General features: G+C 44.8%; 1 protein-coding gene across 7 annotated transcripts in view; it reads left to right on the plus strand.

Moving 5' to 3' along the window:
* Window positions 1-23,605, plus strand: part of ush2a (Usher syndrome 2A (autosomal recessive, mild)) — a 1,396,947-nt gene that overhangs the window by 1,268,425 nt on the left and 104,917 nt on the right. For all 7 annotated transcript variants that reach the window (XM_085981146.1, XM_085981156.1, XM_085981149.1 and 4 more), the window contains one exon: window positions 8,595-8,916. In XM_085981146.1, coding sequence (XP_085837272.1) covers window positions 8,595-8,916 — 322 coding nt within the window. The remainder of the gene's footprint in view (window positions 1-8,594; window positions 8,917-23,605) is intronic.

Consider the following 23,605-nt stretch of genomic DNA (forward strand, 5'->3'; position numbering starts at 1 on the left):
GAGTCAACGGTCAGCCAACTCCTTTATATGCTGAGGGACAAGACTCTGAAATGGGAACAATTTGGACATGAGTCTAAATCTTCAAAGGAGAGGGGTTTGGAGCTCCCAAAAGTTATTGGAATAGCTGAGGTTGCAACACAGACTGAGAAGATGGCAGCAGAGCAAACCTTGGATGCCAAAAGTACGCTGATTCACGTCAATGTTGAACAACAGAATGCTGAAACAGCTGCTCCAGTAGAGGGATTGAATAATACAATCAATCAATCTCCCAATGAAGTTGAAGTATTGAAATCACGAATGAGGTCATTAGTAAAAGACTTGCAGGAAGCCCAGAAAAAGCTGGATGAAACTGAACGCATGAAGACGTCTCTTCAGGAAAGATGTCTGGATTTGGAACAAAAGCTGGCTAACGTCCAGCTGGGTATGGAGGAAATAGAAGATCCTCTCGCTGGCCTAGCTCAGGACGACACCGAATATTACCATGACTTGTTGGACGACACCGAATATTACGATGACCTGCTCTGCCCAGCTTGTGATGAAAACTCCCAAAGTGCAGAAACCATGAAGAATCACCTAAAGTCTAAGGAACATCGGGAGATGGTGGCGCTACTACGGAAAAAGGAGGACAAGAAGGAGGAACGGTGCATGCAGCTGGCAGCTGACAGTGGAGCCCAGAGAGTCTCCAAGAAGCAGAAAAGGAAAAGACGAAGCAGAAGATGATGACCATCTGAACCATTATCACCTCTACCAGGTCACGCACGTGGTCTCTCCGTACGGAGCCAAATCAGTTTGGAAGTAGAAAAACTTCCCAAGGTACTCAAGCTTTTAAAAGTCAACAGTGCTGGTTCAGAAGTGACGGAAGTTCAAGCTGTTAAGTCCAGTGAAGGACTATTGGATGAGTCACTCCAGCAACGTGAACCGACTACACCGAGACTGAATCTGTGAACTGTTTTCCGCAGAGACTGAATCTGTGAACTGTTTCCCGCAGAGACTACATCTGTGAACTGTTTTTACATGAAGTTGGATATATGTTATGTTTAATGGGGAATAAGTATGTTGTAAGCTAAAAAGGGAGGATTGTAGTGTATGTAACCATTCTACCTTTAAGAGAACTATTGTATGTAACCGTCCACCTTTAAGAGAACTATTTTAGGTGTTGCACTACTTTATCTTGGCTGCTCTATACTGTAATACCGGGAGTGACCACACCGGTATATAAGTGCTGTGTAAGGATTTATTGGGCAGATTCGCCCTGACCTTCGAATAGTAAAGTCCTGTTAAAGTTACTCTTGTAGTCTGTGTATTAATTCACCACATAACCCACAGACTTTACACCCATCATTTCAGCCTGTTCTTGCCCCATGGAACTTCTCTCTTCCTATCTCGACTCTATTTTTTCTCCCCTTGTCCTGTCTCTTCCCACCTACATCCGCGACTCTTCCGACGCCCTCCACCACTCTAACAGTTTCCAGTTTCCTGGCCCCAACCGCCTCCTTTTCACTATGGACGTACAATCCCTCTACACCTCCATCCCCCACCAGAATGGCCTGAGGGCGCTCCGCTTCGTCCTTGAACAGAGGCCCAACCAGTCCCCATCCACCACCACCCTCCTCCGCCTGGCTGAACTTGTTCTCACATTGAACAACTTCTCCTTTGACTCCACTCATTTCCTCCAAATCATAGGTGTTGCTATGGGTACCCGCATGGGTCCTAGCTATGCCTGCCTTTTAGTGGGTTATGTGGAACAGTTTTTATTCCAGTCCTACTCGGGTCCCCTCCCTCACCTCTTTTTCTGGAACATTGATGACTGTATCGGTGCCGTCTCCTGCTCTCGCCCTGAACTAGAAAATGTCATTCACTTTGCTTCCAATTTCCACCCTTCCCTCACCTTCACATCTCCAACTCTTCCCTTCCCTTCCTCGACTTCTCCGTCTCCATCTCTGGGGATAGGTTATTGACAAACATTCACTACAAGCCCACTGACTCCCACAGCTACCTGGACTACACTTCCTCCCACCCCGCCTCCTGGAAGGACTCTATTCCATTCTCCCAGTTTCTCCGTCTCTGCCGCATCTGCTCTGACTATGCCACCTTCCATACCAGTGCTTCCGACATGTCTTCCTTTCTCCTCAACCGAGGTTTCCCCTCTACTGTGGTTGACACGGCCCTCAACCATGTCCGTTCTATCTCCTGCACTTCTGCCCTCATCCCTGCCCCTCCCTGCCGGAACCACGATAGAGTTCTCCTTGTCCTCACCTTTCACCCCACCAGCCTCCACATTCAATGGATCATCCTCCGCCATTTCCGCCACCTCCAGCGTGATCCCACCACCAAACACATCTTCCCCTCACCTCCCCTTTCAGCATTCTGTAGGGACCGCTCCCTCCGCGACAGCCTAGTCCACTCCTCTACCACCCCCAGCACCCTTTCCCCTTCGCCCTGCACCTTCCCGTGCAAGCGCAGGACATGCAACACATGCCCTTATACCTCCCCCCTTCCCACTGTCCAGGGCTCCAAACACCCGTTCCAGGTGAAATAGCGATTTACTTGTACTTCTTGCAATTTAGTATACTGTATTTGCTGCTCACGATGTGGTCTCATCTACATTGAGGAGAGCAAATGCAGATTGGGTGACCGCTTTGTGGAACACCTCCGTTCAGTCCGTAAGGGGGACCCCGAACTCCCGGTGGCCTGTCACTTTGATTCACCGCTCCATTCCCACTCAGACCTCACCGTCCTCGGCCTCTTGCATTGTTCCACGGAAGCTCAGTGTAAGCTCGAGGAACAGCGCCTCATCTTTCGATTAGGCACTCTACAGCCCTCTGGACTCAACATAGAGTTCAACAATTTCAGATCATAATCTCGGCCCTATCACATATATATATTTTCTTTTTTTTATCCACGCTTTTTGTTTGGCCTTTTTTCTTCCCTCCCACATGGCAGCTGTCCTTCATTCTGCCAGCGCAATTCACACTTCATCTAGAGCCATCCTTTATTCCTTAACCTATTCCATCACCACCTCCTCTTGCCTTGAATATCTCTTAATGCCTCACAATGTCTCTTAATCTCTCCTGCTTTCTATCCTATCACTGACCTTCCCTTTTGTTCTTTCATTCCCTCCCCCTTTTCCCAGCTCCTAAACTTGCTTTCCATTTCCTGCTTTTTTCCAGTTCTGATGAAGGGTCATCGACCTGAAACGTTAACTCTGTTTCTCTCTCCACGGATGCTGCCTGGCCTGCTGAGTTTTTCCAGTGTTTTCTGTTGTTATTTCAGATTTCCAGCATCCGCAGTATTTTGCTATCGTAGTAAAGGGTGGAGTTGTAGCATGCTGATTATCCCATCTGAGCTGGGAATCTAATTTGGCTTGCTTTCTCATGGAGGCTAAGATAGCACCAGGTCCAAATTAATGAGTCGCTTGCTATCATAAACTAGGCATTGGAAAATAGTCTTGTTAATTTGGATAAATGGCTGTCTACAGTGCAGTTTGCCTGTGAACTTGTAGCAACAACAGTGGCATCTGAAGTGCTGACCTCTGTTGCACATGTCATGGGCTCAGCAGCAACATCTTTCATGAATGCTATCACTGCTGCTATAGCTGACTTCAAGAACAGATACAGGCAAACAAGATAAGAGACTTTCAAGACATCATAGATGCCCACTGTGCTATGCTCACACAGAATAACATGTATCATGAAGAGATGCCCTCAAGTAGTGTCATGCATGAAGTAGCACAAGAGCAGCCGATTTCGGCAGTTTTCCGCTATCACGTATCCCTGAACAAGTAACAGGTACCACCACTGAAAACAATGAGCCAGCAGCATTCCAGCAAAGGAGGCCTCTGGTACTGATGCAGTTCCATCAGGGTTAGTCACAAATGCAGATGATGCCCCTTCTCTATCTCAAGTAGCTTGTCAGTTTGCTATGCAACCAAACACCAGTGTTACTCCATTAGGTTCAAGACCACTTAGCAACAGGGAGACATTCACAACACACAATAAGCAAATGTGCCAAAAAATCACATTAAGCACGTACACCTATACCACTGCACAACTTAATAAAATTCATTCACTTGTAATTCTTTCATTATGCAGAAAATAAAGCATGTTCAAAAAGCAAACAAAATAGCTAATTCCTGAAACATCTGGAGGGTCCTTGTGACCTTAATCAAAACCTGTCTGGTGAGTTTAAGACTTTTCATGCACTGCTCCTCAATCAAGGTAGCTATTGCAGTACACTTGTCACCTGGGGTAGGGTAGGCTGCTTGTTGTGGCCTCCTAAACTCTCTCTGTTCTCAGACAGTCTTTTCTTTTTCCTCCTCCTGTTCCATTGTGGTACACCTGCCAGTCACCACCATATCCCTATTTACTGACAAAAACTTCATCTTTATTCCCTCAATATTTATCCCTCAACCAACACCACTAAAAAAATAACATTATCTGGATCTTGCTGTGCATATTTTTGGCTGCTCTCTTTCCTACATTATAACAGTGACTACACTTCAAAAGTACTTCATTGACTGTAAAGCATTTTGAGATATCCTGAGGTTGTAAAAGGCTCTATATAAATGCAAGTTCTTTTTTTTCTTTCTTTACTATTAAGTACTATCACTACTGTACTGATACTTTGAAATCTTTCCTTTCCTTAAACTAACTGGCCATGATTTTCCACATTTGAAGAATCCCACTTCATCTTCAGTGGTGCCACAAAGAGGTGCCTCTGACCCGAGCTGATTTTCTTCGATGAGGACTATTTGTGTTTTTTAGGTGGGCTCTCTACATCTACCTGGGGGGGGGGGAAGTGGAGAGTGGGTATGGCATGTCTGGGAAACATATTGTATGGTGTATTCCCATCACTTGAATGTAATTACGCTTTTTACCTAACATCACTTCTGGTGAAATGCTGGATGTGGCAAGGTGAGCTGGAAACTGGTGTAACGTCTCCCAAAGAAGTTTAAGAACATAAGAACATAAGAAATAGGAGCAGGAGTAGGCCAATCGGCCCCTCGAGCCTGCTCCGCCATTCAATAAGATCATGGCTGATCTGATCCTAACCACCAATCCACTATCACAGAACCAGCTCCTGAATCTAACAGAATTAGACACACGAAATAGGAGCAGGATCAGGCTACACGGCCCCTGGGCCCGCTCCGCTACCCACAGGGCCATGACCGATCCAAACCTAGACTCATGTCCAAATTCCTGCCCGCTCCCCGTAACCCTTAATTCCCTTTACTTCTAGGAAACTGTCTATTTCTGTTTTAAATTTATGTAATGATGTAGCTTCTACAGCTTTTTGGGGCAGCATATTCCATGGACCTACCACCCTCTGAGTGAAGTAGTTCCTCCTCATCTCAGTTTTGAAAGAGCAGCCCCTTATTCTAAGACTATGCCCCCTAGTTCTAGTTTCACCCATCATCGGGAACATCCTCCCCGCATCCACCCGATCCAACCCCTTCACAATCTTATATGTTTCAATAAGATCGCCTCTCATTCTTCTGAACTCCAATGAGTAGAGTCCCAATCTACTCGACCTCTCCTCATATGTCCATCCCCTCATCCCCGGGATTAACCGAGTGAACCTTCTTTGTACTGACTCGAGAGCAAGTATGTCCTTTCTTAAGTATGGACACCAAAACTGTACACAGTATTCCAGGTGCGGTCTCACCAATACCTTGTACAACTGAAGCAATACCCCCCTATTTTTATATTCTATCCCCCTAGCAATGAAAGCCAACATTCCATTGGCCTTCTTAATCACTTGCTGCACCTGCATACTAACCTTTTGAGTTTCGTGCACCAGGACCCCCAGATCCCTTTGTACTTCAGTACTTTCCAGTTTCTTGCCATTAAGATAATAACTTGCTCTATGATTTTTCCTGCCAAAGTGCATAACCTCACACTTTCCAGTATTGTATTCCATCTGCCAAATCTCTGCCCACTTACTTAGCCTGTCTATGCCCCCTTGCAGGTTTTTTATGTCCTCCTCACTCACTACTTTCCCTCCCATCTTAGTATCATCTGCAAACTTTGATATGTTACACTCAGTCCCCTCCTCCAAATCATTAATATAGATTGTAAAGAGTTGGGGACCCAGCACTGACCCCTGCGGAACACCACTAGTTACTGATTGCCAGTCTGAGAATGAACCATTTATCCCAACTCTCTGCTTTCTGTTAGATAGCCAATCCTCTATCCATGCCAGAATATTACCCCCAATCCCGTGATTTTCTATCTTAAGCAATAATCTTTTGTGTGGCACCTTGTCAAATGCCTTTTGGAAGTCTAAATACACTACGTCCACTGGTTCCCCTTTATCCACCCTATATGTTACTTCCTCAAAGAACTCCAGCAAATTTGTCAAACATGACTTCCCCTTCATAAAACCATGCTGACTTTGTCCTATTAAATTATGATTATCCAAATGTCCTGTTACTGTCTCCTTAATAATGGACTCCAAAATTTTACCTACCACAGATGTTAGGCTAACTGGTCTATAGTTTCCAGCCTTCTGTCTACTGCCCTTTTTAAATAAGGGTGTTACATTAGCAGTTTTCCAGTCTGCCGGGACCTTTGCCGAGTCCAGGGAGTTTTGGAAAATTATTACCAATGCATCCACAATCCCTACTGCCACTTCCCTCAAGACCCTAGGATGTAAGCCATCAGGTCCAGGTGATTTATCCGCCTTGAGTCCCATTATTTTACCGAGTACCACTTCCTTAGTGATTTTGATCGTGTTTAGCTCCTCCCCCCATTTAGCCCCCTGTTTGTCCAGTGTTGGGATATTCTTAGTGTCTTCTACTGTAAAGACTGATATAAAATATTCATTCAGTGTTTTTGCCATCTCCATATTTCCCACCATTAATTTCCCGGTCTCATCCTCTAAGGGACCAACATTTACTTTAGCCACCCTTTTTCTTTTTATATAACTATAAAAACTCTTACTATCTGTTTTTATATTTTTTGCTAATTTACTTTCATAATCTATCTTCCCTTTCTTAATCAATCTTTTTGTTATTTTTTGCTGTCTTTTAAAGTTTTCCCAATCCTCTATCCTCCCACTAGATTTGGCTACCTTATATGCCCTTGTTTTTAGTCGAATACTATCCTTAATTTCTTTACTTCACCACGGATGGCTGTCTTTTCTTTTACACCCTTTTCTTCTCTGGAATATATATTTTTTGGAAGTTGTAAAATAACTCCTTAAATGTACACCACTGATCATGTATCGTCTTACCCTTTAATCTATTTTCCCAATCCACTCTACTCAATTCCGCTCTCATACCTTCATAGTCTCCTTTATTCAAGCTTAGCACGCTTGTTTGAGATCCAACCTTCTCACCCTCTAATTGAATATGGAATTCAACCATGTTATGGTCACTCATTCCAAGGGGATCCTTTACTAGGACATTTTTAATTAATCCTGTCTCGTTACACAGGACCAGATCTAAGGTTGCTTGCCCCCTGGTCGGTTCAGTTACATACTGCTCAAGAAACCCATCCCTAATACGCTCAATGAACTCATCCTCAAGGCAGCCCTGCCCAATTTGATTTGTCCAATTAATATGATAGTTAAAATCCCCCATAAATATAGATGTTCCCTTATTACAAGCCTCAACTATTTCCTGATTGATACTCCGTCCAACAGAGTTGCCACTGTTCGGAGGCCTATAGACTACACCCACTAATGTTTTTTTCCCCTTATTATTCCTTACCTCCACCCAAACTGTTTCATTATCCTGATCTTTTGACCCAATATCATTTCTCTGTATTACAGTGATTCCTTCCTTTATTAACATAGCCACCCCACCTCCCCTTCCTTCCTGCCTGTCCTTCCTGATCGTTAAATAACCTGGTATATTTAATTCCCAGGCATTGTCACCCTGCAGCCGTGTTTCTGTAATGGCCACAAGATCATACCCATATGTAGTTATTTGTGCCATTAACTCATCTATTTTGTTACGAATGCTACGTGCATTCAGATAGAGAACTTTCAAAGATGTTTTGTGACACTTAGTTCCTGCTTTTGCCCTTTTTATTACTTTAACTTATTCTGCCACATTCCTGAAAGCCGGTATAACTCCAGTGCAAAATCTAGGCCACTATCCTTAGTTCGGAAAAGGAGTAAAATACTCACTTTTCGATTTGAGAGTGTCTCTGCCGACTGCCACACAAGGTTATCATTAGTGACATTAACAAACAAAAATCAACTTTTTCACATTTCATTCATCAGTTTTTGGAGGGATAAGACTATTCAGAGCAGCACCAAACACTGACAAAAGGTTTGTTTCCTCTGACATTATACACTTTTTACTCATGCCTACTTTATTGCAAATTATTGAACAGAGCAAAATACCTGATTGACTCACTGTGTAAGGTTGATTGGAAAGTAAATAGATTTTTTTTCAGGTTAATAGATGCCCACAAAACTTCAGAAACAGAGGTAAATTGTGTATGTTTTGATTTGAATACAGTAGTTGTATATAGGTTTAACAAATATGAAACTCTGAACTACAGAAAACATTGTGAACAAATCAATTTGTTCAGTTTTTGTTGTGTTCCATATATAAACTGATCTTGCTGATATTTTTCCCAAAGGTATGAAGTGCGCACTGAAGCTTGCACAGTTCTTGGTTGTGCTTCCAGTGAATGGGCCTCAACACGAACTCTAGAAGCTCCTCCTACCATGCAGCCAATGCCTGTCATTGAATTGCAGACTGATGCAAAAGGAATCCAGTTAGTGTTTTTAATATCGTGGACCATACCCAAACAGCCCAATGGTGAGATATTGTATTATGAACTGTACAGGAGACAAGTATCAAATCCATCACTGGCTATAGAGCTGGTTCTTGTTTACAACGGCTCGTCCACATTATTTCAAGATACAGTGTTGCTTCCTTATACAGAATATCAATATCAGGTGAGAAGGACTTTTTTTATGAGGCTTTCAGTTACATCATCATTTGAAACTTGACTCCATTTTTTTTCATGTTACATTTAACAGTGTGTTATTTAACAGTAATTAAAGTAAGGTCATAGGGCGCGATCTTGCCAGCCGTGGGGAGGCGGGTATGGAGGCGGGACTGCCAGGAAAATGGCAGAATTTGGGGGCAGGTGCCCAACCCGCCCCCAACCTGGCTCTGTGCCATCTTGCCAGGAGGTGGGTAGCCGACCCGCGCCGAGTCCCGTCTCCTTGGAGGTGAGAATGGATTACAGCCACTTAACTGCCTGTTAACAGGTAGTTAACAGGCAGATAAGAGGATTATCCCCATTTTGCCCACACAAATGCGGGCTTCCCGAAGGCTCTGAACCCCACCAGGGTCACTGAGACGAGTAGTGAGTCTGCGGGGGTCGGCGGGGTGCAAAAGTGCACTGTGAAGGTAAGTGATGGGTGCAAGTGTGGAGAGGTGAGTATGTGAGGTAAGTGGAAAGTGTTAGAAAAAGTTTACTTACCTTTGGTTCTTCCTGCAGGTTTCAAGAGTTGGGTATGCAGAGAGTCTTGCACCTCCGCGGCAGAGATGACAGATAGCCGTTGCATTCTCCAATGCAACAACCATCTAATTTCTGCAAAAGAAAGAGGTTTAACAAGGTCTTAAATTCAAGAACTCATCAAACTACAGAGAATGTCAGTGTTTGACAGCTTCACAGAGCTGTCAAACGATGATGATTCATCTGTCAAAAATTTTTGACAGATGAAGCGTCATACACTGAGGTTCTCTGTAACCAGCTTTCTCTTAATTGGCCTGCTAAGCCCGCTGGGTGGGCTTAACAAGGTCAATCAAGGGAAAATAGCGTGGGTTGGCCAGAAGTTGATGGAGGTGGGACTGAAACCCGACAAGTGGGAGTCCCGCCTCCAAAAACTCCCCATTGGCTAAATCCAGCCCTAAGGTCAAGTGCCTCAAACTCCAATGAGCTGAATCAAGGTCAGGCACATAAAAGTTAAACATCTCCTTCCAAAGGCTGATTCCAGAAATCACCAACAACATAGGTACCCAGATTCTCAAGATCTATCTCAGGAACTATCTGCTTGCTTGGCACATTTATTTTAACTCTGCCTGCCAATTTGTTTTATTTGTTCTGAGGTGTAAAGCACAAAATATTATTCCGCTTCACAAGAAGGAATTAAAAATAGACCATAAAAACTACAGATTGTATCATAGCTCATAGAAAACGATAAACTGTTGTAACATGTCAATCACAACAACATGCTCTTTTGTCACTAATTCTGTATCTGAACAAATTTGTTGATTTTTAATGCTTGCAAACTTATGATTCCGATATGGAATGATGTTTTACCCAGCACAATATTAATACAGTAGTTCTCGATTTTTCTAGAACCTTTAATGAGGGTCCCTGGTTCATTGAGAATATGTTATTTTGTGACATGTCTGGAGGCCTCTGAATTATCAGACAATACAACTACTGAGTCATGAGCGGTGAATGTTCACCTTATTGCAGCACCTACATAGGAGCCTTTTTGAGACGCATACCTGCCTGACCTTACTTTGATTTTTGTCTTTGGATGTTATCAAAAGCAATTTTGTTCCCTTTGCATATAACACTGCTCTTTATAGAATGATTAGCTCCTCATCTTTAATACCAGACTGAATAACTATAAGCAGCTAGAGATAGAGTCAAACAATGGGCATATTCAGTGCAGAGAAGGCTAAATCAGTAATTTTGTTAAGAAAAAAATGATTGTGATGTTGACCATTCACCCCTATTCTGTAAAGATTGCAAATTGCCTTTAGTTTCAAACATTTAGCTCTTGGTAATCACATCTAGGCCACGATTTTGCCAGCGCTCAGAGGGCGGGTTTGGAGGCGGGTCAGGAGCTAAAATCAAAATGATTGACGGCGGGTTATGAACCCGCTGCCATCCCGCCTCCACGCGACTTTACAAAGTGTTGGGTCTGCGAGTTCCGATCAGACCTGACACCAAGTGGCGGGAGAGGCACTTAAGGCAGTTAACAGCTTGTTAACTACCTGGATAATCCTATTTTGAGAGGCTTTTTCCATTTTGCAACATTTTCAGCGTGTTCCACGTCATGCAAAAAACACGCCAGCTGATAGTGTCGGATATAGCAACCAGCTGAATAGTTGACAGCTGCACCTGTAGCACAAAAGCTGACCTGCAACATGAGTTCACTTTCAGATGCCAGAACTTTGTGTTTTGAGGTCTTGGAACACATTTTGCAGGTGTATTGAGGTTGTAAGTTTTTAATCTGAGATCCATATGCACTGTGACCTCCTTGGAATATCCTCTCCCCACAATGACTGAGCGCTTATAACATCTGTTCCTCAACTGAGATATATACCAGCGGAATGGGAACCAGCTATACCCTCTCATCCTGGTCCTCAGAATCAGAGGAAGAGCAGCCGCGGCAGCAGCAGAACCAGGAACAACAGCAGCAGCACCAACAACATGAGCGCCAACCTTCTCTTCAGCCACCTGGTGTTGCACAGGGCAGAGGGCGTCAGCGCAGGGCTGCACCTCGCCGCAGGAGATACCCCCAACACAGGGTTTACAGGCAGAGGATGAGCTTTCTCAACCTGAGTGAGCAGCAGTGCCAAAGGAGGCTGAGACTTTCACAAGAGAGCTAGTCGCTGACATCTGCACAATGCTATACCAACACCTGCAGCCCAGAGGAGCGGGTGGACACTCCTTACCAGTGGCTGTCAAAGTCACCACCGCCCTCAACTTCTGTGCTTCAGGGTCCTTCCAGGGATCATCAGCGGCATCTCCCAGTCGGCCGCACACAGTTGCATCACGCAGGCTATCGATGCCCTCTTTGCCAAGTCGCACAATTGCATCCACTTCTCTACAGATGAAGCAAGTGTTATCGCGCGTGCAGTTGGCTTTGCAACTACAGCAGGCTTCCCAAGGGTGCAGGGCATCATAGACTGCACAGATGTGGCCATTAGGGCACCCCATCACAACCCAACTGTATTTGTGAACTGCAAGGGCTTCCATTCCCTTAACGTCCAGCTGGTGTGTAAACACAGGAAGAACATTATGCATGTTTGCGCCAAGCTCCCTGGCAGTTGCCATGACTCGTTCATCCTGCGGCAGTCCATTGTGCCTCAGCCAACCCAACTTTCTGGATGGCTCCTTGGAGACAAGGGCTATCCTCTGAAGACGTGACTAATGACACAGATGAGGAGGCCATCAAATGAAGTTGTGGAGCACTACAAATACAGCCACATTTCCACCAGAAGCATCATAGAGTAAACCATTCGATTGCTCAAAATGCGATTCAGATGCCTGGACAGATCTGGTGAAGCCCTACAGTACGCACCAGCCAGGGTCTCCAGAATCATCGTGGTCTGCTGTGCCCTGCACAACATCGCACAGCAGCGTGGCTTACCACTGCCTGAGGAACAAGTGGCTCAGCACACAGCCTCCTCCTCCTCAGAGGAGGAGGAGGAGCCTAATGAGGTGGTAGATGGGGGAGACCTGGTGGAGGCGGCTGTCCCAGTGCCACCAGCACGCGAGCACATTGCTGGCCATGAGGCAAGGGATACACTAATCCATGTCAGATTCGCGTAACTTTACGCAGCAAAGACATGTGGCTGGCACATGGAAATGAGTGTTTGCATGACCTTCATTACACACCGTATAGCATCTATACAATAAACTGTGCATTCCTATCACTCTCCCCACCATCACGACACCTCACTGTGCAACTTCCATTTCTGAGCAGACATAGGCCAACTCTTTGAATCTTTGACATCACATTTCTTTAATACAATTGAAATAACGATGAGAAACATCACTTTGTATTATATCAAAACACCCAAGTGACTACCCTTGTGACTATTTGTGTGTTAACTTTCTCTTACACGTGCTTCTACATGGTGCTTCCCCTGTGGCTTCAGCAGATGTAGAGGCACCTTGCTCACATCTCTGCTGCTCCTGCTTAGATGCCTTTGGTGGGCGTCCTCTGGGTTTGGGAGCCTGGGAGGGCTCCGCAACAGTCTGCTCCTCCTGCGGCTGTTCAGGGGCTGAGATGTCCATCTCAGTTGGGTGAGGAATCTGGGACTCTGACTGAGGGCTCCGCGGTGGCATGGGAGTGTGAGCGCTTGGAGAGGAGCCTACACTTCCTTGTTGTCGACCACCAACATCCCTCTCATGGGTCACTCACACTTCACTGCTAGCAAGCAGCTGGAGAGCACCTTGCTGCACATCAGTGGGGCCATGAGGACCCATTTCTGTGCTGACATTCCTCATAACAAGGACGTCCTCTGGTTTCTCTCCTCAATAGATGCCCATCTATCCTCCATAGATGACCATTTATTTAGAAGTGTTACCATGTTCTGCTGTGTCTGGCGATTTATGTCTTCCATGGAGGTTGCCACCCTTTTCTACATTCGCCATTGCGTGCACTACGGCATTGCTCATGTTTGACATGGACTCCTCCATTCTCTGCACACTCGCAGTTACCATGGTTGCAAACCCTGTCAGAGCCTCCTGCACTTGTTCCTGAAGCTCCAACATCACTTTCTTTCTGGATGGTCCCAGAGGCACTGCATCCACATGCAGCTGAGCAGAACTAAAAGCGTCCATCGATGAGGACTCTCCACTGCTGTCCCTGTCTCCACCATCTGCTGGTGCTCACTTGTGAGCTGTAATACACCAGGTGACAACACTACTCTATCTCGCAAAGGATCCATCAAGGTGTGTGTCTCTGCGCTGGTGCTGGGTGCGCTCATTTCTGCTGATGCTGCTCCCTCAGAGGCTGCAGCTTCCTCTGAGGAGTTGTCCGGCTCTTCCTCCTGGACAGTGGAGAGGGGGGAGCTCTCGATGGTCCTGTGGGGGAGTAAAGGCATGAGTTCAACATGTGATATTTACGTAACAGACACATCCCATTGTGCAGATGATCAGAACTCAATCTGTATGAACATCAGATGCCATATCAGTCACTCATGAAATCTAAATGAGAGGGATGCAAATCTATTCCGTCACCCACTTCCAGCTCCTCTGCACCTCCGACGATCTCAATAGCAGCCTCCTCAGTTAAATGCACCATGGAAGGTGGGTTTCCTCCTGCCCTCACCCTCTCCCTGTTATTATGGGCTCTCTTTTCCTGCAATGAGGGACACAAGTGGAGTTTGAACGAGACTGTTGGAATGAGTGTAGAGAATCCACAGCATAGATGCTTAGAGAGAGACAAAGATGGAGTGAGGTGCCAATACCAAGGGCCCTTCCTGTGCAGTGTTAGTTGTTGTCATTGCATCACAGTGAGAGCGAGTGTGAGGGGTGCATAGTAGAATGGTGAAGTGATTCTGTACAGAGAGAGAGAGAGGGATGGTTAAGAGTGCAAGGGATGTAAGGGTCAGTCGGGATGTGCAGGAGTAGGTTGACAATGCAGAGTGCTGGTGATGGGAAGCAGATTGAAGGTAAGTGTGATGTTATACTCACTTTTGCTGAGCGTAGCAGATCATTGAACCTTTTCCTGCACTGAACCCAGGTGTGTGCACACAAAGACCTAACGCTAACCTCAGCAATTTGCAGCCAGGCTGCCTTGGTTTGCTGAGGAGGCTTCCTCCATCCATTGGAGGGGAACAGAACCTCCTTGCGTCCTCTTACTCCTTCCACAAGAAAGCTTAAATGTACTTTACATCAGTAAGTTTAATGTTCTACAAAGTGTATTTAACCCAGGAAGTAAATATTGTAGTCCTGTTTGGAAAGATTAAGAGAAAAAAATCTTGCTTCTGAATTCAGTGCAGTCCAAAGCTATGGCCACCACTGAAAAGAATGAAGATGTTCTACTCTATGTCAGAGTATGATACTGCAGAAATTCAAATGTAGCAATAACCATTACTCGCTGAATTGCTGAAGCATGGGAAATATGTAACCTACCCATTATTACTCAAATGCAATTTTTCTAACTCTCTTCTCCAGAAACCACCATGATCAAATTCATGAGACACCTGTTCTGTCAGGCTACACCCTGTAGTGTGCTCAGCATACAAGTAAAACCACGCCTGGTCTGTACTGTGCTTCTCAGTCAGGAGAGAGCTGGTTCATCCAGACTCTAGGGCAGGATTTTCATTGGGCCGTGGAGGCAGGATTGGAGGCGTGTGGGGGGTTAAAATCCCGAAATCAGGGGGCATGAACCCACCCCGCCCCCAACCCGCCTCCATGCCAGTTTCAAAGGAGGTGGGTACCCGCCCTGCACTGGGACCCACCTCCCCGAGGCGGGAAGGGGATTATTGCCAATTAACTGCCTGTTAACAGGTAGTTAACAGGCAGTTTTTAGCCTAATCCTTATTTTTAATGTTGAAGTGTGGGATTCCCGACAGCTCCAAACCACGCCAAGTTATAGGAGGTGGACCATCGGGATGAAGGGCTTGGAGGGGTCAAAAGGTCTTGACAGATGAAATATCAATCTGTGACGTCACCTGTTGCCGGGTGGCCCTTAATTGGCCTGCTGAGCCCGCTGGGCGGGCTCAACAAGGTCAATCAAGTCAAAATTGTGTGGGTTGGCTAGAACTCGATGGAGGCGGGACTACAACCTCAAAAGTTGTAGTCCCGCCTCCTACCCGACTCCTCAATGAAAATCCAGCCCGTCATCTTAATTAACACTGCCATAGCTGGTCCTTAACTGACCTGCTAATATGTAAACTTGAGCAGTAGGCAAAGTTTTTCTCCCTGCCCCAGATGACCTAACTATAACTGATGAAATTTGCAAATATCAGTTAAGACCTAAATACAGTAGTATCCACGTTACTATCCTGCAATAATCACAATCATTTTAATGTTGAAGACTGCATTTAGTTTTTATTACTTAATACGGACAACACTGACAGTTTGTGAAATGAATAAAGTATTGTAAACTAGAATTAAGCAAATCACATGCAAATGGACTGTTTGTATCTTGCATCATTCATAAATAAAAAAATTTAAAAACTTTTTTTTAAATTTTTGCAGATGTCAAGCTTTTCCCCAAAGAGTTAGCATAATTTTATGACTAAGGTGATTAAAGAGTTAGGCTGTGAAATTCGGCACCTTAGCGGCGGTATTTAAGGCCGGTTTTGAAAAAAAATGGCGGTCGCCTCACTTCCGCTCACTTCTGGTGCGGACCGCACTGGTCACCATCTTGGTGAGGACGATAGTGCAGGTGGGATATACGTGCGCCAGCAGTATGCAGAGTAGGCAGATCGTGACGTCACTCAGTGTGTAACACTGATTGACGCACAACCTGCTATTTTCAACGGTGCCATTCCAAACAACGCCCTCTCCTAAACACACACAGCTGAATGTGCGTTCAGCTGCAAGAGGGACCCCCCACCAGCACAATTTATAGGCACATGTCCAACTTGCAGATAAGTTGATTAATTCTCATGTAGTGGCTCTTGCAGAGTTTCTATCAATACTGGCTTGCTGGAAGACATTTATAATATTAAAGTGTGCAGGGAGTGCTGCTGGACATTGGGAAGGCATTGGCTGATACTCGACTATACCACTTGCTCCCAGTCATGGGGGCTCTACTTGCAGTCACCCTCGCACTGCAGCATTACAGGGAGATGGAGCAGAGGCAGCAAAGAAGACAAGCTGCTCGCAGAGGGAGGAAGGGGAGGTGGAGAAGGGCTCTCAGCAGGAGGCCTTACCCACCTAGGGTCTTCAGGGAACACTTCTCCTACCTGCACCTAAGCCAGGAGCAGTGTGTTCGGCAGCTCCGCTTCACCAAGGAGGTGGTCACAGAACTCTGCCACCTCTTGGAACCAGACCTGCAGCCTCAGAGCAGGGTGACAACAGCTCTGCCAGTGACCATAAAGGCAACCGTGGCCCTGAATTTTTTCGCCAGTGGCTCCTTCCAGACTGGAACAAGCGACATAGCGAACATCTCGCAGTTCACCATCTATTACTGCATCCGGGAGGTCACAGAGGCTCTGTACTCTGGGAGAAGGGACTTCATTGTCTTCTCTCTAAATAGGGAGAAGCAAGAGCGCGCACGTGGCTTTGCCACAATATCAGGCTTCCCCATGGTGCCGGGCGCCATCGACTGCACACACGTGACTTTGCGGATGCCGTATATCAATGCTGAGATGTACCGTTGTTTTGACTGCTTGGGAGGAGCTCGCCAGTACTCACCGGAGTGGGTGTCCCATTTCGTGATGGTCTGCTGCATCCTTCACAACTTGGCCATCATGAAGGTGCAGCCCTTGCCACCGCATGTTCTGCGACCACCTCAGGAGGAGGAGGAGGAAAGGAGGAGGCCGCCTGCAAATCCCCGTTCCGGACAGGGTGTCCATGAGCGCATCATCAGACTCCGCTTCCCCTGAATGAAACCCCAGAACCCGTTGCTCAACACTTCCCCACTTTATCATCCCTCTGTCACGAAACATCACAACGTCCTCTTGGCCACAATGCTGAAATGAAAGCTGCCATAAAACAAACATTCCAAACATAATTTATAAATGATTAGTTCCAATATTACATTACAAAGCCAACTAATCACCCTTGTGCATTCCCTTTTTGTCTGTTTTTCATGTGCCTTTGCCTATTCTACTTCTCCTATGAAGTGCTACCCCAGTGGCTGCAACATGGCTGGTGCAAGGCTGCTGACTTTCCGTGGGGACACTGCAGATGGCCTTGCAGGATGACCTCGAGCAGCTCTGGACCTAGAAGGCCCGGCTGTAGACTGCACCACCTCAGCATAGGCAGCAGCAGTCTGGGCTGGCTGGATGACAGGCAACTCCAATGGCACTGGCGGAGGGGCAGTGGTGGAAGTATGAATGCTGTCATCCTGAGAGAGGACAGCAGGTTCGAGCTCCACAGAGCCACTGTCACTCCCCCAGGGCGGCGCCTCAGCATTCCTCACCATCTGTTGGAGTACAGAATCCTGGACTGCTGTGACATCCTGCAAACCCCTTTCCATACCCGTAAACCCAGCCACGATGGCACCAGTCTTAGCTTGCATGGCAGCAAGCTGAGCCTGCATGAGAGCAGTCTGAGCTTGCGTGGCAGAAAGTTGAGCCTGCGTGACAGAAATATGCGCTTTCACCGCAGCACTCTGACGTTGGGTTGCTTATGCTTGTGCTGCAATGGAAGCTGAGACTTCACCCATCACACCCAGCATCATGGTTGGGTCCACAAGCCCTCTAATGGAGTTGCCCATCACTTCCATCCTGGAAATCATGGGCTCCAAGCTCCGTGCAAAGCCCTGTGCACGGTTGGAGCCGGACTCCTCCATGCTCCTTGACAGTGACAAGAGGTTCTCTGGCAGGCCTGCCATTGCAGCAAGCATTTCTGTGTGCATGCCCATCACCCTTCTTCTGAAGGCCGCCCCATTGAAGTTCTCTCAAAGTTCTCTGCAGCAGAACTTGTGTGCGACCTCGCCCTCTGGGGAGCTGGCACCTGTGCTACCCTTTCCCCCTGGCCTGGTTGCAGCCCACTCATGCCCGGTGACTCACTACGTTCAGATCCCGCCTCTGTACTACCCACTAAAGTTCGCGCAGTGCTATTTGCTGAGCTAGTGTCTGGGAGTGTCAGATCGAGTGACGGTGTATGTTCTTCTCTATCGCTCTCCTCCTCTACTTCTTCCTGCACAGGCTGGGCTGGTGGCAGTTCTTGGTTGGGTTGTGGTGAGGGGAGGGGGGAAAGCAAGATGTGTATGCTTACACCATCAGCAGCTTGTAAGTGTGAAGAGATTGTGGGATGAGGGGGATGTGAGAAGAAGGATTAGGTATGAGCATACCATCATCATCAATGCTTTCAGCTTCGCTGATCACCACAGCCTCAGTGACAGCCCCTCTAATTACATCTGGAACTGTCTCCTCCTGCTGGGTCAGATTCTGCAGCCATGCTTGCCCCCCACCTGTTAGCTCCTGCTCGCGCCTGTTATGCGCCACCTTGGCCTGCAAGAGAAAGGGAAGTGTGTCAGTGAGTTTGGTGCAATATGTTTGGGTGATGTGCCTGTCATGGTTGAATAGCTGGCATTGTGTACAAGGTGTGATATGTGGGTGTGAGGCTTGCAGTAGTGGTAAGTATGTGAGGGTGAGGTGAAGCTATGATTGTGAGGTATGAGTCGTGATTGCTGATGGGGGTGTGGTGCAGCGAGTAGTGTCTGAGGCCAGTGGTGCAGTTGGTGGGCTATGGCATTTGAAGATGCATTCGCTCACCTTGACCACTCGTGTGATTTCACTAAATTTCTTCCGGTACTGGATCCAGGTCCTGAGGGAAAACTGGTGGCCCTGACTGCTTCAGCTATCTCCTCCCACTGACTTCGTACAGTGTGTCTGGAAGGCCACCCGGCCCCTTGTGGGTAGAGGAACTGTCTCCTATAGAACCCCTGCACCACAACCTCCAGTGCTGCATCTGAGAACCGAGGTGCCCTTTCTCTGCCCTTTTATGACATTGCTAACTTCCCCTTTGCGTAGCTCCAGTCAAAATGAGCTACTTCTTTCACAAAGCACCTCCCCTTTAAGAAGTGCAGACAGTGTTTCACTCTGCAGGCAACCTTTAAATACAGAGCAGACGTCCCACGATATTGGGTCCCCTGATGAGCGCTGAGCTAACCAGCAGCACATTTAGCGCTGGGCTCAGCACTTCAATCATGTTAATGAGCAGGCAGCACGAATTTTACATGCTGCCTGCATTACTTTCAATTGGTGTGACTGTTTTCGGGCTTTATCCAATTTAGCTGTTTTAAAAAGAACTGAGCAAAATTGCTTTTAGACTCTCACAGATCTGTTATAGGAAAATAAAGACATTTATTATTACACCTTAATCTGAATTTGCCTTAACAATAAACTCATTTTTGATATTAAGGCGAATTCAGATTAGGCTTTAATAATGAATGTCTTTATTCTCCTATTACAGAACCAAGAGTCTAAAAGCATTTTTCTTCTGTTCTTATTAAAACTAAGCATTACTTTCAATCCTACCCCGCACCCCACACTGTTGGTTTCCCATTGGGTAAATATGAGGTTCATCTTTTTCTATGCACTTCACAACAGAAGAAGATGGCAGACTGTGAGCATAAAAGAATTTTTATTTACAAATTACTTCAGATTACATTTTTCTTTTTAAACATCAGTAGCGAGTGTTTCCACAAGGGGAAGAATTTATGCCAAGGTTGTAGATAAGCTGATATAATTTTGCTGATTATTTCTTCTTATTTATGAGGCATAATTTATGAGGCTTCAACATCAAAATAAAATGAGTGATGAATACCTATAGCTGAAGTAATAAATCAGGCACAGTGAAAGCAGGGATGATTTTGATCGAATCTATTGAATTAGTTGCTGCCCTCAGCCATTATAGGTATCGGAAAGACCTTTTAAAGTCTGCCAGACTGTCTCATGGGAATGTGATAATCATCCTATTACAAACCCATAGGAAACAAATTATAAACATACTGTCTGTCGGAGTTATGACTGCTGATTGCTCTTTTTATTAAATGAGTTTGATGTTAAGGCAAATTCAGATTAGGTTGTAATAATAAACATCTTTATTTTCCTATAACAGAACTTGAGAGTCTAAAAGCATTTTTGCTCTGTGCTTTTTAAAACTAAGTCTTTAATCATCTTAGTCAGAAAATGATCTTAACTCTTTGGGGACACGTGTAGCTTGTCATCTGCAAAAATAGAAAAAATGCTTTAAAAAAATGTATTTAAGGAATGATGCAACATACAACCAGTCTGTTTGCATATGATTTCCATAATTCTAGTTTACAATACACTACTCATTTCACAAACTATCAGCTTTGTCCATATTAAGTAATAAAAATGAAATACATGGCAGGAAAATGCAGTCTTCAACATCAAAATTACTGTGATTATTTAGGCACAGTAACCAGAACGCTACTGTATTTACATTTTAACTGATCAGCTTTGTCCATATTAAGTAATAAAAATCAAATACATAGCAGGGAAATGCTGCCCTCAAATTAAGGTTGTTTGAAGGTAAACATATCTAATTATGTGATTATTAGTTGGAGGTAATTACAAAAATAAAAAGAGCATTTCGATAGGACAAATCTTATAAAGTATAAATGGAGTACTGTATTGAAAGTCGCCTTATCCAAACCAAAGATAAAAGCTGCAAAGTCAAATTAATTAAGTTGTAGATTTACTCAAATTACATTTCACCTCAGCTTATTTACACTGGTGTAACTTTTGTTAGGCATTTCAAACTGATAAATTACTGTTTTATTTTTAATTAACATTTTCATCGAAAGCATTTCATTGCTGAGGAGTGGAACATTTTTCCACTTTTGTCTCCAAATATCTGAATTAAACATTTTCATCAGTCTGGGTTGGATTCAAACCTGAGTCTAGAGGTACAAGGTCAGCATGCCACACAACCAAAATTACAATTTTTAAGTAGGGAAATAGTGAAAATGTTCCTTTTTGAAATCAGCTCAACAGGAGTAGAAAATAATAAACTATATAGATAGGGGGTACATTCAGAGAAGTACTTCAAGGTAAGTCAAAACACTGAAAAGAGGAATTGGCTAAAACTGGTTAAAGGACAGTTTGGGACAGATGTCGGGAATGGAGGAGAGAGGTAAGGAGAAATGTCTTTATACAGAGGGTTATTGAAACATGGAATGCTTTGCCACAGGGCATTGCTTGGAAAAGAGCATTGCATCTTTTAAGATAAAAGTGAATAAATAATTGAAACAGAGGAAGATACAGATCTATGGGGAGAGAAGAACAGTAGGATTAGCTTTGAATTGACCTGATGGGCCAATTGACCTTCTTTTGCGCTGTAAACATCTATGGCTCTATAGTTCTATGGGTAGTGGAGGCAATAATCCTAGATTTATTTAAGATAAAAGGTAGATGACGTGTATGTGAGATTTTTATTCTGAATGGATGAACTGAAATGGACCAAATGGCTTCCCTCTCCCATATGTATCTTGTGCTTTTGTGAACAGCAGCTCGACAAATTGCACAAATCTAATCTGAATTTTAGGTTTTACATAGATTACTGAAACTGTCATAATGCCCATTAATCTCATAGACTGCATTAGTATCGTCAGATTTCTTCATCTGAATCTGGAAGAATCGTGTGTATCCCATTCCAAAAGGTTATGTAAGTTCAGATCAGAACCTAAATTTTCCAAGTAAGTGTTGGTGACTGTGAACCTCACCAATCGCCAGTGCATATCAAAAAATCACAGGTGCATTGTCCACAATTTTTCCGATATGTGCTGGTGGCAAACTTCCTGGTCACCACCACGTACTTAAAAAGTTATCCCCCATAAATGGAACATTTTTTATACCTACAACCAGAAGGAGACTCTGTAAATGTAATATGCAATGGAGGATTTTCTATTTTAGCATCTTTTATTCTAGTTATACTGGTGCAGTATTGACTGCATTTTTAACAGTTACACCCCCACTTGCATTGCTGTTGACTGGTGGCAAGCTAGATCTCACAAATGCATACTCACATGCATACATGGAGCACAGACCCACCAGCCTGTCCCTGCTGCTGAAATTTCTATTGGCTGAAATACCTGACAGGATAATCACCTGTTTTCAATCATTAGAAACTGAAAGCCACAAGGCTGTTAGTTTAAACTTTAAAAAGTAAAGTTTAAAAAAAACAGCTGTTACATTGAATATACTGTAGTTATACAGCAGCTTATGTTCAATGCTAATAGAGCAAGAGCACCTCTACTGAAGCTCTCTCTACTGATACTAAACTTCCAATTTCTGCAAACATGGCAGTGCTATACATGGCAGTGTGTGCATTTGTTATTGGTGTAGGTCAAAACATTGCATCACACTAATAGCAAATGTGCAAAATAATGTGAGTATTTATTCATCAGTATGTTTGTGTGAATTTGATAGTAAGCATGGTGCGTACTGTACAAAATAGAGCATTTATCTATGAAACTATCAGAAATCAATCCCCCAGGAGCTTTAGGATAGGGAAGTTGTTCCCTCCATGACCACATTGTTGCCATAAATGGCCAAAATATCAACACCTTGACCTCTAGAGTTGTTAGTAGCCAATTGGTTGGAACTACCATTGACTAAAAGCTATTATACGTCAAAACCAGTAATATGTTTTTTCAAATAATCAGTCTATCAAAATTGAAAAGTTCCAGGATTCAGGGAGGGACGAAAAGAACATTTCCATCCAGCGTCAAGAATTTGGGGCAGAACCCTGGTTCCACCACAATTCCACTTCAACCAAATTGTCTCTTTAAGTTCTGGTGGAGAGGGCGTGGGTGAATCTTCTGCCTTCCCCTGCCCACCCACATCAGGTGAACATATCTGAGGGAGCTCCCAGGCTACCCTGAAAAATTCTGCCCATTTTGCCCTTATAAGGCCTCAGACAAATTGAATCATGAGTTTGAGAGCATTAAAAGTCAACCAATTTGCTGAGACCAAATTGGTGACGAGAGCATATTGCTCTGATTGAGATGTTACAACAGTTTCTCGTTCACTGGCCTGGAAATAAGATTGCACTGTGCCCACAGGCGTAAATCGGGCACCTAAGGATCTAGTATGGCGGGCGACAGGCACATTCTCATCGCCTGCCATATAGGACAGTGTTCCTCCATAGACATCCAGGGCACACACCTGAAACAGGCATTAGCTCCTTTGCATATGTAAATAGGGGGCCTCATGCCTTTTTGAGGC

Source organism: Somniosus microcephalus, chromosome 3, assembly GCF_052327205.1.
Source record: "Somniosus microcephalus isolate GS21.2 chromosome 3, FLI_Smic_1.0, whole genome shotgun sequence".
Taxonomy (NCBI): domain Eukaryota; kingdom Metazoa; phylum Chordata; class Chondrichthyes; order Squaliformes; family Somniosidae; genus Somniosus; species Somniosus microcephalus.